At 49.0% G+C, this 16,115-nt stretch overlaps 4 protein-coding genes; 3 read left to right on the forward strand and 1 right to left on the reverse strand.

The window, feature by feature from the left end:
• Positions 1-2,328: 2,328 nt before the first annotated feature.
• Positions 2,329-3,135, reverse strand: FFUJ_13183 (cytochrome b561-like protein; the record flags this gene model as incomplete). XM_023575836.1 has 2 exons in its annotated part: positions 2,329-2,942; positions 2,997-3,135. 2 exons carry the CDS (start codon positions 3,133-3,135, stop codon positions 2,329-2,331), a joined length of 753 nt encoding a protein of 250 aa, XP_023429087.1.
• A 994-nt stretch (positions 3,136-4,129) lies between these two features.
• Positions 4,130-5,271, forward strand: FFUJ_13184 (probable allantoicase; the record flags this gene model as incomplete). XM_023575837.1 has 2 exons in its annotated part: positions 4,130-4,232; positions 4,292-5,271. 2 exons carry the CDS (start codon positions 4,130-4,132, stop codon positions 5,269-5,271), a joined length of 1,083 nt encoding a protein of 360 aa, XP_023429088.1.
• Positions 5,272-5,861: 590 nt separating this feature from the next.
• Positions 5,862-8,483, forward strand: FFUJ_13185 (uncharacterized protein; the record flags this gene model as incomplete). XM_023575838.1 has 4 exons in its annotated part: positions 5,862-6,012; positions 6,090-6,466; positions 6,515-6,913; positions 6,966-8,483. 4 exons carry the CDS (start codon positions 5,862-5,864, stop codon positions 8,481-8,483), a joined length of 2,445 nt encoding a protein of 814 aa, XP_023429089.1.
• Positions 8,484-12,716: 4,233 nt separating this feature from the next.
• FFUJ_13186 (uncharacterized protein) lies at positions 12,717-16,107 on the forward strand (the record flags this gene model as incomplete). XM_023575840.1 has 3 exons in its annotated part: positions 12,717-14,527; positions 14,603-15,698; positions 15,748-16,107. 3 exons carry the CDS (start codon positions 12,717-12,719, stop codon positions 16,105-16,107), a joined length of 3,267 nt encoding a protein of 1,088 aa, XP_023429090.1.
• Positions 16,108-16,115: the final 8 nt, after the last annotated feature.

Below are 16,115 nucleotides of genomic sequence, written 5' to 3' on the forward strand. Positions count from 1 at the left end.
GAGAAGATTTGTCCAAATAGACCTCCCACACCAGAAAATATAATACATTACGGAGTAGGTACACTGCTTTGAAAGGTATTGATGGTTTATCTCCTGTCCCATTAGTCTCATACCCAAGCGGAGATTTTTAGGCAAAGAATGTGGGACTTTATCTCTATCAGCCAGTGTTGACATTCGATGTTGGTTCAATTTGAATTGGGGATTATCCGAGAAGTTCAACTAGTACAATATCTGTCCTGGCCTATCTTGGTAGCTTGGCTACCCTGGATTCACCAGCCGGGTCGGACACCAACGCCGTGACCGTTTTTCTGTCTGATGGATCCTGGCTCATGTTACTTTGAGCTTGGGGTCTAGTGGGGTATGGGTTATCGAATGACCTGAAGATCTTGTGTCCAAAACATAAAAAACCTGTCACACGTGCATGGATAAGACATGGTTTCCTCATTCGATGTACTCCGTATGTCCCCATGGATTCTGAAGTCTCAGCCTTCAACGTGCCTCGCTTTCATCTTAGCTTTGTATTGGCCTTTTGGCATGATGTCTCCATGAAGCTGACCCGGTTCTGGGTAGTGAGTAGCTGGTTCACTTGGCATTGTCGATTGAGCCTTGCACTTAACGGTTTGGCTTCGGCTTCGGCTTCGGCGCAGCTGGTATTTATCGCAAATAGTAAGGTAGTAATTCTATGAGAGACAATCAAATAGATATGTACCTTCAATTGCGTGTAGGTGAAGGTAATAAGACCAGGGCTAGCTTGTCGATTATTCACCGTCATAGTTGCGTTGTGAAGGAAATCTAACGATCTAGGTAAGTTAATCGTTTAGGAGGCTCGGCACTTGGGCAGTAAAATTGGCTGTCTATCATATCATGTTGCATGCTATTTATGGCACCATACCTGGCATATAATGAACTTGGCCGATATATGTGCCAAATTTAGGGTCCAGATCTCGGTTCACTAGTACATAGTAAAACGCACTGTAGTATGTTTTCCACTGGTATCTCTAGTATTGCGCATTTTGAGGAATGCCCAGACCGCAGTCATTAGTCCGAATCGTGAAGATGAGAGCTAGTCAGATTTTAAGTAGAGTATACAGACATAATAAGGGTCAGACAGGGCCTAAGAGTCTCCCGATAATGATATGCATTCTTAAAACTACTTGTTTCTTATATGATAAGTCTCCTAGCTAGCAATTGCATGTACATCTTGGGGCTCTCTAATGTCTAGCTACCAGAATTGGGTTTTCCTGAGTTTTGTATCGCCTCGTCTGTTACTACGCAACCTCCCAGACATGATGTTAGCAATGACTACTCGCAAAATACATCACCAAGGGGCATAGCAGAATTTTATGGTATATACAAGTTTGTTCTCTGTCTTATGCTGCTGCGCCAGAAACACCTTCATTGACAGAAAGTAGTATCATTTATCTCTTGCCAAGAAATTCCACAAGACGGCAGAGTGTGTTTGCACGGGGACATTTCATTACAGGACTTGAGGGGTGGAAGAAAACACCAGAATTCTTCTCTATCTCGCTCCATGAACAGGGGGTCCTCTCTCGTAAGAGCAGAGAGGGGTTTAGGTCTCTCATCAGATACGTGAATGAGTGAAATCTCGGGATTGTAGACGAAGGATTGTCCAAAGTCAGTCCCGGAGTCTTGTTGTTCAAGACTGATCTTGAAATTTATGTCATGCCAAAATTGAAACTTCAAGCTGTCTTAAAAATGTTTCGTCAGAACGTTTTACGATAGATTATTTCTGGTTATTGGATATGTTCGGCTTCAGGTCCTTGTAATGCGATATGACAGATGATATCACTCGAGCAATGGTTCAGTATGAAAGATGGAGGACATGCACATTTTGTACATTTGCCCTGAAGAAAGGGCGAATCTATGACTACGAGTCTTTGAATGGTCAGTATGATACGCAACACTGTAGCTCTTGAGGTCGATACAACTCAGAAGTCGAGAGCACTTAGTTGCTAGTTTCGTCTCAGACATATTTCCCATATTGCATCGTGAGACTGGTAAATTGAGTATATTGTGATAGTTGAGCGCCGACGCCTAGGTAATAAAAAATTCGGGAAAAAAGAATTGAATTAAACATGATGAAATGTCGCTCGCTGGTAGCGGCGAAAGGCGCGACTACTCCCAGTAAATTCCTCACAATTGTGCCAGAGGCACAGTACAAAAGCTTCAGGACGGTTCCAAACACTGAGAACATACACCAGACGCCGTGTTCCAAGGCCATTCGCGAACTCATCGCACATGGAAGTACCTACAGATTCCATGTGATCGGGTTTCCAGCAGTGGTCAAGCGATGCAGACCAAGGACGGTCAAGTCGAGCCAGGACCTGGGAAACCAAGCTTGTGCTTCTGAATCCGAGGCACAACACCCACCAATGTGAAAATAGCCAGCAAGAGCACGGCCCACAGCTTGATCTTGAGCACATTGTAGTTGTAGTCTGTCTCGACAGCACTAACTACGGTAGCCAAGAGCAGAACAAAGATGATATATCCGCTCCAGCGATGATACTTCCAGACAGCCTTGGCGTTGTCCACGCCGCCATACAGGGCTGGCGTAGCCCACATGGTGAAACCAACGCCGTACTGGAGGAGAAGAACGATAGAAGTGATGACACCGAGATAACCATGGACAGAGTGAAAGTGAGGACCGTTATTTGCAATCTTGTTGTACTCGATGATGGTCACGCCAGCAACAAGAACCAAAAAGGCCGCGAGGTTGAGACTGGCATGTACGCGCTGGCCGACACGCTTCTGTTCTGCCGTATGAGTCGGCTGCAGACTCAGAACAGACTGAGCCAGGGTGAGAACCGCGAGAGATTGAAGGAGTGGGTGAGCTGAGAAGAGGATCAAAGGCTTAGAGAGGACGCTTGCCCAGATCAGAATAGTGAGTAGGACCACGCCTAGCTGAGCTACTATCCCAGTACCTTATATACCGTACAGTCAGCTATATGTCGGTTGTTTGCAAATTCGAGGCTTACCGAGAACGAGATTCTTGATCAAGGGAACACCATCTTCTTGCGCAGCATCGCCGGGTCGACCGAGGAGAGGCTCGGTTTCTCTGGCTGACAAATCTTCGATTGGAGGGAATCGCTCTGGGACACCTGTAGCACTCGCCATTGTGAGGTGAACTGGCAGGAAGGATTGTCTTCTGAGCGTGAGACTCAAGCTCTGTGTGTACGATCTGCAACCAAAATAGTAGGTAAAGAGGTGCAGAGTCGAACTCTATAGCCACTTATTCACGCTCCGGGCTTATCAACTGCGCATGCACTTGGAGGGTATTCGCAAATGCAGATATGTCACGTATGTAAGTGAGAAGTTTACAATGACAGATTCGTGTTTTCGTTTCGCTTCTATTTGCAATCACCGTTGACGTCAATGAGATGACTGAGCTTTGGCCAATCACAGGTCATCCTTTTGCAATAGCGCGGGGTAGAGTGACGGATACATCATGTAGCGCAGTAATCGCGTCAATGTCTAGGGTATTCAAGGAAGAGGGAAATGAAACTGGAACAGAAGTATTGGCAGATGATCTATGTATAAACCTGGCATAACTAGTATCTATTACTCGATATTATCGAGCAAGCAGCTTAAGCTACTAGATTAGCTCTTCAACTATCGCTAAATTGACCCGCCACAAACGATGCTCTGGTTGGTCCGTCGTTGTTTTCAAGGTCCCTGAAAAACGGCCGGACGGCTAAACGACACAATCCTCCACTGCCCCGAAGCCGGCGACGGGACAGCAATTGGTCACACGGCCGGCGGCCAGCCGAAACTCCAGACTTATCTGCAGCTGCATCACAATAAAGGTTGGAATTGGTGAAGGATCGTACGTAAGAGGATCATCAGATTGTCTGCAGTACCGAAACGTCCAATAAAAATAAGAGATCAGACCAAAAACCCGGAAGCATTTGCCATGATCCAATATTAACGCCATATCAGTGGGCAGTTCGGAAGTGGCCGATCTCCCGTTCTCCGACTAATAGAACAGATCATGGTTCTCATCCGAAAGAAATAAGGCGATAAGACCGTCTTACAAACTTGTTCAACCCCCAAGTTCAAGAGAACTCTAGATCCGCAGACTTTCATTCGACATTGTATTAACACACACATCATGACTTCCATTGCTGACGAAATCGAATACAAGCTCGACAATGTCGAGGTCGCAACGGTTCGTCCAGACGACATTAACAAGACTTTCCGTTCAACCTGTATTGGTATGACTTATATGTGCTCATTTACACTGACCCGTGGTAACAATGCTGAACAATTACAGATCTTATCTCCAGTGGTCTTGGTGGCCAAGTGCTTGGCTACTCTGACCAATGGTTCTGTGAGGCGTCCAACTTGTTGAACCCCAGAGCTCCGATTGCTCAGCCAGGTAAGATGGTCTTCACAGGTGCTTGGTATGATGGTTGGGAGACTCGACGGCACAATCAGGAGCCCTTCGACTACGCCATAATCAAGTTGGGCGTCGCCTCTGGCACGATTGAAGGAGTCGAGATCGATACAGCCTTCTTCAACGGAAACCATGCTCCTGCTATCTCCGTCGAAGGTGTCTTCAGCCAAGATGATGCCAAGGTTGTTTCATGGGGAGGAGATCGAGGAGAATGGGAGACCATCCTCGGGATCCAGGAGTGTGGTGCTTCTCAGCGATTTGCCTGGAAGCTCAAGACTCCTAGCCAAAAGGCATACACGCATGTGAGGCTCAACATGTACCCCGATGGTGGTATCGCACGATTCCGTCTCTATGGGCACGCCGTCCCTGTCTTTCCTGAAGACAAGGATGCCATCTTCGATCTTGCTGCAGCTCAAAATGGTGGTATTGCTGTGTCGTGCAGCGACGAACACTTTGGAACCAAGGACAACCTTATCATCCCTGGCCGAGGAAAGGATATGGGCGACGGTTGGGAGACAAAGCGATCACGAGGAAAAGACCATACAGATTTCGCCATCATTAAGCTCGGTGCCCCTGGATACATCGAGAATTGGGTTGTCGACACTGCGCACTTTAGAGGCAACTATCCTCAAAAGGTCTCAATTGAAGGTTGTGAGTGGACAGGCCATGGCGATCCTGTCGCAGATGCCACAGCCTGGAGAGTCTTTGTACCCCCCAGCAAGACAGGACCCGATCAGGAGCATGAGTTTGAGAGCAAAGAGAAGGAGAAGAAGGCTCTGGTGACCCACGTAAAGCTTATCATGATTCCTGATGGTGGAGTGAAGCGATTGCGGGCATTTGGCAAGCGAGCTGTCTAGGGTACTCGGCGGACGAACTTTGGATATGTTCGTGATGAATACAAATGAAATTAATTAGCATAACTAAGATTGGCATGTATTGAAAATCATCTTACTATCAGGTGGATACATCGTCAATCTCAAACAATTCGCGTCTTATTTCACGCATCACAAACGTTAGGTGCCATGTCTATGGATCATATCGGTTTTATTTGAAGCAGAGACCTTAGGGAATACCGGATTAGGTACAAAACTATATCCAGTAATGCTGTGGCTGTACCTCGGTGACGACATTCTTGTATGTGTCCTTGTAGGTACTCCGTAGAAGTGATAATGTTAGGCGGTATCTCTTAGCGGAGCAGCTCCAAAACCTAAGCGGAATGACGGTTTCTCCACGACTTCACCAGGGACAAAGTGGGTAGGGCAACTCAGACGACATCAACACAAGCAACCAACTTCAGCTCCAACAATATCTCGATCCGATAACGCCTACTTACCGACAAAACAATAGAGAACTAACACGATTACATTTCTTTATCGCCAAACCATCTCTTGCAAGATTCCATGAACCACGCGACGAATCTGAATCTGTCTCTGCCCCTCCCTCCATCATGGATCTAGGGGACTCTATCAACCCCGAAGGACCGCCTGAGGAGAAGCCTCGCACTCTCCCTGCAGATCTACCCAGATCTCTCGATGACAGAAGGCATGTGCCCAACGAGCACCTCATCACCGAGACCGAGATGTACGATGGTTGGCAAGGTTCGTCGCATCGACACTGCGCATTTGCATTTGCGCTTCTGGTATAACCCGACACGTCACTGACATATTTGTAACAGGCCAGTCCCAGTTCCTCACGACACCAGCCATAGCAAAGCCTCTTAACTTCGGCAATCTGTCGCTAAACGACCCCGAATACGAGGATGACATTACCAAAGGACCCAAAGACAGCGACACGCGATTAATGGAAATGCTGGCCGCCCAGGCAGCGCACCAAGCAGCTCCTGCTTTCGAGAACGAAGATGAGGTTGTGAATAGTGAAAGCCTGTCCGAGGCGGAGAAGAAGGAGAAATTACAAAAGGCCCTCAACATGGCTGCAAGTAACGGCGATGTCGACAGAATTCGAAAGCTTCTCAATGGGAAGGCAAAAGACTATCTTGATTTGGACGCTGAAGACGAGGATGGAACACCGCCCCTTATCTATGCTAGCTGCTTTGTGGGTGAGCCGCCATATGTTGCACATAAGTCACTAACTTCCAGTTAGGGCCATGAACCTGTTGTTCAAGCATTGATCGATGCAGGTGCCGACGTAAACAAACAAGACCGCAATCAATGGACAGCTCTAATGTGGGCCATGACAAATCGACACAAGGGTATTGCTAAACTACTCCTCGATAATAATGCCTCCTCCGACCAAAAGACCTCGTCGGGACGAACAGCATTCGACTTTGTTCCCCCGGATAGCGAGATGTCGTTCTATCTCCACGACAATGGCTACAATATTGGAAGCGCCGGAACGGATGACTTTTACCGACCTGGATTCTCCCAGGATAGATTCGAAGAAGAGATGGCCGAGAATGAGATGCGAAGAAGGCTGATGATGGAGAGTGCTCGTGATCTAGAGGTTGACCTGGGAAACGTGGGTATGGATGACCAACCCGAGGTAGGGTCCATATCAAAATGGTGAAGAGCTGTTGGGCTGACTGATAGTACAGCCTGTCGATGAGTTTGAGGAAGAGCAGCAAGAATTCGACTGGAATCGCTGCTTACACGATCAAATGTTTGTTTTTCAAGAACACGAACTTGAACGCATCCTTGACATCGTTATTACCAATATGACGCCGCAAAGATCACCGACACAGAAACCCGTGCCAGCCAATATGATATTCCTTAGCGCACGATATGCGCATTATCACTCAAGCCCCGAACTTCTGGAGCGACTCTTGGTGTCAGCGATGGATTACATCAATGACGTTGTTGAGAGGTGTCAGTGGGACATGACTATTCTAGCCTTTTGGATCTCGAACGCCACCCTACTGCTTCACTACCTGAAGAAAGACCCTGGGCTTTTCGAGGCAACGGGTGAGTTCCAGGCGCAGCTGGCTGAATTGATAAATGAGATCTTTATTCTTATTGTGCGAGATGCTGAGCGACGTCTGGACAAGGTCTTGGACGTAGCCATGCTGGAACACGAGACCATTCCCGGATTCGAGGATATTACTTTCCAAAATGAGTGGAAGCTCTTCAAGCGAAAGAAAGAAGTCAAAGAGGAGCCACTAGAAAAGCGGTTCAGACCACCATCACCGAAGCAGCGAGCAAAGCCAGCCCCCCGAAACGTCACCTCACTTCTCTCCTCTACTCTATTTGTACTCGACCTTTACGATATCCACTCTGTGATCACTTCGCAAATCATTTCCCAGCTTATTTACTGGATTGGAGCAGAGCTCTTCAACCGCATTATGTCAAATCGAAAGTACTTGGCCAGAACAAAGGCCATGCAGATCCGAATGAATATCTCAATCCTAGAAGATTGGGCTCGGACGAATAACAGACAGGCAGAGCACTTTGAAGGAGGTGAAATGCGCTCTTCAGGGGAGTCGACAATGGACGCTGCTCGAAGACATCTGGCCCCCGTAATCCAGCTGCTCCAATGGCTCCAGTGCTTTTCATCACTTAATGGAGATGATATGGAGGCTCTAGTTATCACACTACAGCAGCTCAAGAGACTGAGTCCTCAGCAACTCATCCACTCAGCCAACCACTACAGGCCAGAAGTGGGCGAGAAGGGATTGCCAAAAAGTGCTATGAAATACTTGATCAATCTACAGAAAGAGGCGGCGCTCAAACGGGAGAGGCGGCGGAGTGGTATACCTTCACCACAAAAGTCAGGACAGGACAGCACGCCAGTGACACCGGTAAAGGGCCGGTCAAACGGGAACAATCTCGCCACTCCTGGAAGTACTGCCAGTCCTCCAGAAGATGATTGGGACGAAGATGATGACATGCCAGAGCATCTGCTGCTGGATCCCGCCCTAATGTTGCCTTTCGTGCTGCCGTCGGTAACTGACATGCTCGTAACTTACGGCGCTGGACTTGGTGGAGTTAACCGTGAGCGAGAGCGCAAGTATATCCCCACAGTGCCACCGGAGTTTCTTGAGAAGTTAGAGGTGAGCGGCGGAACTAGGAAGGGCCCCATGTTCGGCGAAGCAGATTGGGAGAATGAAGAAGTTTGAGGAAGTGACACTCAGGCCGTCAAGGATGCATGACCAAACCGGCAGACAGCGATACTCGACCTGGAAATTCTAATGATGGGGGAGGGCTGCTTCTGAGACTCTTGCGTAAGCAACGGGGTCTCTTGCCGTTGATATTTAGGACTCGGTGATAGAACGTGGACGTCAAGGAGCATCCCACGGGTCAGATTTGGCGAATCAAGCCAGTGGTAGCAGAGACTACGGAAAGTCTCCTATGCAACCTGTGAGGGGCAGAAAGCCCTGAGTGATGGGAGAAACCCCACGGTGACGGACGCGCATCCACTGCCACGTTCTCAACGCGTTGGAAGACTATCACCAGACGGTGGAGCATTTGGCCAACGGCCAATCCTACACAGTTTCCAGGGCAGAAGAGGCAAAATGGAATATGTCTTCATTTGTAATTCTAACGCGAGCGAGGTTGTATAGTTCAGCATATGGCAAATGGAGTCATGCAAGGAGAATCTAAAAACCCGATGTTATGCCAACTCGTTATTGCTTTTTGCTACCATAATCCGTCCATGAGAGGCATATGCCAGCCCTCTCAGTTCTCCCATTTACCAGCCACCTGATCGAACAGTGACTGTTTGACTCATCAGACGTGTGGTTGCAGAGCAAACTTCAAGCTTTGTGGGCCAAATGCGCCATACTCCAGCCTAGCAAGGGTTACGTATCCACTTCAGAACAACGCGGCGTTGTCTTTTGCTGCATGCACTCAACCGTTGGCAGTTGGGATGTCCAGTACGGAGTGAGCTAGAGGGAGTGCACCTTTTCTCGTTTCCCATTGTGCGTTGTTTGTGTGCCCTACCTATGTCAGACCCGTCCTCAATAAGCGTTTGTTGCTTGTTCGTCTGGGTATTTCGTCACCTTGCCAGCTTCGAAAATCTACAGAAGCGGCGCAGGAAAAAGACGATAAAAAATTACTTTACCGCTATTCGTTCCTGTCTCCCGCCTCATCATCAGGAGAAGGGAAAAGAAAAGAAGTCCCCACTAACCACACGGCACACTGATCAACGTGGAGGAAAATGCAGCAGCAAGGGGTTGCCCGATGAGTTGGCATCGGCAGACCAGGACATGGGTCTAGAGCGGTGACAACTATGTACAGTTAGTTGCAGCGTTCAGAGAGGCCATGTTATGGGCAGAACGTGGACTCACTATGGCACCGTAGCCCGGCCGGGATGGAAGGGTACGTGCAGCCTTCCCGGTGTCATCTACATGCGATATATCTTCCTTTTTGTTTTCATTATTATGCAGTCTCCCTATAAGCCAAACGGGGAGTATCTCGTGTGCTTGATGTTGCCTTAGCCGGCTCAACACCAGAGCAGGCCAAAGTCCGATCCCTGCATGTATCCCAGCATAAAAATCTCCCTAGGTTCGGGAGCGGGTAGATCTTCAGGGCAGATGGATATCCCACAGATCGCTCTGTACTCTGTAAAGATTCGCGATAATCATATGAAGACTGAGACAATTTCTAATTTTTCTTTTTCGTCTTTGCCAAGATGACTGTCTCGTTCTTGCTGGGGAAACGAAAAGAAGCATTTCGTATTTCGCGGTGCTTCATGTAAGGGAGAAATAGGTTCCGTGGTGGACCTTGGTTAAGAATGTGATAAAGTGTAAGAGCTCGCATAAAAAGGTCTCAATTAAGCACAGCCTATCGGGAGATCATCATCTGAGTTTGACCCAGAGCTAGGGAACCACTAACTCAGTAGTTGTAAACTCATAATTACTTCGAGAAGAGGTTTTGGTCTTGAATTGCAAAGCCAGAGGGAGTAAAGATGAACGAGTGCTTATTTGCTCATCAGTATTCCGTCCAAGCACGTAAAACTCATGGTGACGAAGTGATGATGATACGAATAGAGAAAAAACAGAGTTTGATACACGTTCTCGTGTATTGAAATTAGTGGCGGCAACGTTATACTGTACTAAGGCTACGGGAGGGCTGCAAAGTTGTGTAGCTGATCTAAAATAGGCGATTGCGTGGTTTACTTGCATAGGTAGTAATGCGCTCTCACTCAATCACACTAGGACATGTTATCAAAGTTCTGTCTTTGTTTTGAGGCTGTTGTTGTTGTTGTTGTTGTAAAGGGGTCTCGGCTTCGGCTAAGTGAGTGATGGCTGAGGCGCTATTAGATGTGTTCCAGAATAATTGACTGTCGTTGAATCAATGGATTTGAGCGAAAAAGAAACGCGTAATTGGAGAGTGTGAGGCTGCTGTGAGACCAGGTTATCCCGTCCCGTGCTGTCTTATTCTCGCTCAATGCAATGTGGTGCTGCGTGCTGTGTTGAGCGATGAATGGCCATCGTTTGGTGTCTGGTCGCGGGTACCTTGCAGACCCCTACATCTTCTAAGCGGCCATATCGCTAATCCTGGTCGGTATGGATGACTCTGACATTGGGCATCGATTGGATCATTGTGATAGCTCACAGAGGCCCAGTAAGCTCGCCCCGGAACCTGTTACGGCATGGTTGGAAGAGATGCTGGTTGGCAGAAGAAGTGCCTCTCTGAACAGCTGAGGAAGAAATGTGAGACTTGACGTTTGCCTACCCTGTGCTGTACTTGTCTTTGTCTTTGACTGGGGGCATGTCTCGGTGATCCTCTGCTTCTGGAATGCAAACGCTCTGGAGATACAGCACACAGCATACAGCGTGTAGATCGTGATGGTAATTAAAAGACTCATCGCCGTCGCCGTCGCCGTTTGGAGTCTTGCTTGCAGCAGCCTCCGAACTCTATACCCTGGTTCATAGCGAGGTATATTCGGCTGTAGAGGTTGTCACCATGCTTAAAACCGGACTGCATGTATAATATTTTCTGTTGGGTCTTCATTTTGGAGGCTGCCAACATTTCTTTGTGCCTGAAGAGCGAGGAGTGTGGGATGGCCGTAAAAAGGGTTACATGGGATGCATGCAATTCGCCGGCCATTCATCAATGCCTCACCTGAGCTCTTCCGAGTGCCTTTTTCTTCCTAAGCCCATGACTAACCCATGTGTCAATGTGTTGTATTCCGGTCGGTCACGTTCATTTATCTGTGATTACCTGATGGTCAACCTCCGACATTTCGACCTATACGTGCTAGACGTGGTTAGCTGGGTGTAAGTGCGGTGTGGATTCGCCCAACCCACACGTCAACCATATCGAGCCATTGAGTTTTCACCGTCTCGACTCGCTTCGTTTGCCTTGCCTTAGCTCTATGCTCGATACCCATAACTCAACTTACTTACCGCATGTAGCGGGCGGGTTCTTGCCGTAGCCAACGGAAAACCGTGGAGTCGGTGGATGATGTGGCTGTCAGTAAATGGACCAAAGAAAGAAGAGAAGAGTGAAAAAGTCAGGTTTTGTTTATTTTTTCTCGGTTGTTGTTGCATTGTCGATGAGTCGGTCTAGCAAGACTAGTCGTCAGTAGTAGAATTGATATGGTGTATAAGGAACGCACTTCCATCTCCATCTTGAGATCGATTCGCCTCGCTTGGCTTCCCCATTGCTTGCTTTAGTCGAATATTCTTGTGAGACCGTGATCTGTGCCTTCCATCAAACGCACTGCACCTCACTCTACATCGACCGTTGTTTCCACCTGCACACGACTTTACGACCTTTGTCTCACGACCAATATTTGAACAAAATTCAAAACACGGGACATTTCAGTCTCGATCAATGTTGTGCCAGCCTTTCGAGTTTTCGCTACAGAACGATCCTTGACCATTTCTTTGCATACCCGCAACTTTCAACTTGACATCTGCGAGATTGCATTGTCTCATTCAAGTCTAAGACCTGGGCGACTCGACTCGACTCAATTCAATTCTGATCGACCTACTTTCGATAGAATCAAGTTCCAGTTCAGTTCAGTCCGCATTTTGGCGCTTATTTTTGAGTCTCCCTTGATAAGACTCTCCCTTGGGTTCCCTCTGGATTCTCGACCCTGCCGCGACTGTCTATAACACCAGCTCACGGCCCTCTCCCTTTCTTCAGCTTGCTCTTGGACTCCTCACCTGAGCTGTTGGGTCTGGTCTTGGGTGTGCTCGATCCCCGGCATTAGCTTTGCCCCCTTGCATTTGCTACTCATCCAACCAACCTGCTGGGGTCTTACTTACAACCAAGCTTCTATTTACACGAGTAGACCACATTGTCGACACCAACCATTCACATTGATAGTTGCTTCGAGGTCTTTAAAACTCGCATCATTCTCGCCGTTGGCTCCTTTGTTCAATTCACAACATAGCGCCATGTTGCCATCCAAATTTGGGAGTGGGCGGCAGAAGCAGCCTGAACGCCGAACCAGTTTACGGCTTGATCCTAGCATAGTGGCTTTGCGATACGAGAAGACCATACCAGCAGAACCTCCGATTCTCATTGTATCACGAGACCCTACTCGGCTCTCACGTCGTCCTTCGTCTTCTTCGGCATCATCTCACAGCTCCCGCCACCGTCCTATTGTGATTGTACCTCCTGGTATTGTCGCACCGCCTGCCGAGGAGCACCCGGCCCTCCGAGGCTCATCATCATCATCATCGTCGTCGTCGTCATCATCATCACTACCAACTCTCAGGACGTCTCCAGTATCAGTGGAAGAGTGGAAGCGTGATTCTGGGGTTGCTAGAAACAAGTCAACTTCAACAATTCACGAAGAGGAGGACGAAGATGGCCACTCGGAACCCGAATGCAAAAACAAGATTCCTGCAGTGGAATCAAACGTATCATCACTGGCATCATCCGTCATGCCGCGGCCTAGTATGACAACGCAGCGAGACGAAGATCCATTTGTGGACGAGAATAGCATCTTTGAGCCGCTAACATCAATGCCTACCGATCCCTTTTGTGTCGTGTACAACGCTCGATGCACCACGCCGCCTCCTCCACCTCAGGTGTCCCACTCCGATACACCGTTACCATCACCAGCACCTGCAACACCTACGCGACTAAGTCGGACGACTGCTTCCACTGCTCCTTTCTCTATTCCTTACTCTGAGTGCCTTGCAGGCAAAGTTCCCTCCTCCCCAACATATCCTCCTCTATCGACTTCTCGCTCTCACAAGTCTCCCTGTTCCTCAATCCCATCGTCTCCTCGTACTTCTTGTTCTTCGTCTCCCCCCACAATCTCCAAGGGCATATCAAGATCGGGGTCCTCTCGGTTCGGTACATTTTCGCAAATGTTCAACACTCCAATTCAACCCTTGTGGCGGGGCACCGCTAGCACCGCCAATTCCAGCGTGTCTAGTACCCCAACCGTCAGTGCACAATCCACTATTACCACAGCCCTTGGCGCTACCGCCAACGCTACCGTCAACGCTCCAGCCACTGATGCCGATGCGGCGATTGATTTGGCTGAGTCTGGGTCGCTTCCGTCGGATAAGGAACAGGGCTCTTCCCGTTTTTGGAACAGGTCCCGTTCTGCCTCCACAACCTCGAATAAGAGCACTAGCACTGCTACATTGGCGGGCACCACATCCATTTCATCTAATAACGATCTCCCCTTTGTTCCCCTCGACGTGTCTATCCCTTGCGAAAGCCTCCTCGATGATGCCTTCATGAACACCGTTTCTTTTTCCAATCGCGGCAGCATCATGTTGGGAGCTCAAGACGCCGCGGCCATTGACGGCGCTATCAAACAGGACACCATATCAATTGATTCGCCCTCTTCTACCAACGCCGACACGCTCGCGACCGCAAACAATGACGAGAGCGACTCGGGCCGCGCCACTCCAACTCCCACTCCCTCCACTGCTGCCCCTCGTTCCATGACTCCTACTCCTACAACGCCAACGACCCCAAAGTCACAGACCCTTCCTCGGCCCAGCGACGAGTCCAACGACATGAACAATTCTGTTAAGGGGGCAGGCGGTGGTTCTCCTCAGGCCCAGATGTCAACCCCTGACATTCGTGTCTTGGCCGCCGACGTGGAGAAGGAATCTCAAAAGGTGAGATCGCTCTATACTGTTGGCGATGGTTCTCACGGTGAGCCTGGCAAGAGGCACTCGTACTGCGAGCGTCTTGAACCAACTCCCGAGGTCCTGTCCGAGGAGAATGAACTTGACCCGTATGGTTTTCCTTGATTGTCCCTATTGTAATTATTGCGGACTATAATTTATGCTAACCTGCGTCTCCTCTTTAGTGTTCCAAATCACCTTTCTCCGGCTTGGCAAATGCCCGCCTCTGGAAGTTCTTCTTCCCTGCGGTCTAGAGGCGGAGGGCTCGAAGATTGGGATGACCTTGAAGGTGCCCACGTTGACCGATATGGCTTCATCACACTACCGCCACCGCCTGGCTCAAGAATGGGCACACCAACAGAGACGCGGTCAGCCTCGGGCTCCCCAAGAAAACGTAGCTTGTTACAGAAACGAGACCCTTATAGTTTGACATCCACTCTCAGTGGTAGTGGCCGACGGACTCCTACCAGGAAGGTTTCCGCAAGGTCGCTCAACACACAAACATCCGAATTATCAATATCAACATCGCTTCGCTCATCTCGATCAGTAATACGGCAAGCCAGCAACTTGCTGCCCCACAATCGTGACAGGCGGTGGATGGACGAAGCAGGTGACATGCTCAATGCAGCCCCCAGCCTTCAGGACATCGTGGACGAGATTCAAGCCGAGAAGTTAACAGAAGTTATGAAGCGCAAGGAATGGGAAAGGTCAGAAAAATGGAGGAAAATGGCCAAAGTTGTTCGCCGGGGCGGCGAGGGTGAGGGCATGGAGTTTGAGTTCGACATGAGAAACCCGAAGCTGATTGAAAGGACATGGAAAGGAATACCCGACCGATGGAGGGGAGCAGCTTGGTGGTCTTTTATGGCCACTAGCGCGAGGGAACATGAGGGATCACCCTCTGAGGACAGAATCGTTGCCGAGTTTCATCGGCTCCAGCGACGAAGCTCCCCAGACGATGTACAGATCGACTTGGACGTGCCCAGAACCATTAGCCGCCATATTATGTTTCGACGACGTTATCGAGGTGGCCAGCGACTACTGTTCAGGGTCCTTCACGCGATATCAATCTACTATCCTGAGACAGGTTATGTTCAGGGCATGGCTTCGCTAGCGGCAACACTGCTCTGCTACTTTGATGAAGAGAAGTGCTTTGTCATGCTAGTGCGAATGTGGCATCTCCGTGGACTGGCTCGTCTATATCGTCCAGGTTTTGAGGAACTCATGGCAGCCATGGGTGACTTCAGCAAGCACTGGCTTAATAAGGAAGTGGCCAGTAAACTGGTGAGTCTGAAGCCTCTCGACATCCCAAGTTAGGCACTGACAATTCTAGGACGAGTTGTGCATTGACACTACTGCTTATGGTACGCGCTGGTACCTCACGCTATTTAACCTTTCCGTACCCTTTCCAGCCCAGCTGCGAATCTGGGATGTCTTCCTCCTATTGGGCAATGACACGTCTTCTATGTCTGAATCACGAAAGTCCGAGACCGGCACCCCTCAGACGGTGGAATACGATGTTTTGCACGCTACTAGTGCAGCATTGGCTCAAGCCCTCCGAGAGGTCCTCTTAGGTGCGGAATTCGAGAACGCCATGAAGGCATTAACATCACCTATCCCTGTCAAAGATGAGGACTTTTTGATGAAAGTGGTCAAGGCGGAATACAAACAACACCACGGCAAGAAGACGTAGCAGGTCTT

Source organism: Fusarium fujikuroi, chromosome FFUJ_chr04 (assembly GCF_900079805.1).
Source record: "Fusarium fujikuroi IMI 58289 draft genome, chromosome FFUJ_chr04".
Taxonomy (NCBI): Eukaryota; Fungi; Ascomycota; class Sordariomycetes; order Hypocreales; family Nectriaceae; genus Fusarium; species Fusarium fujikuroi.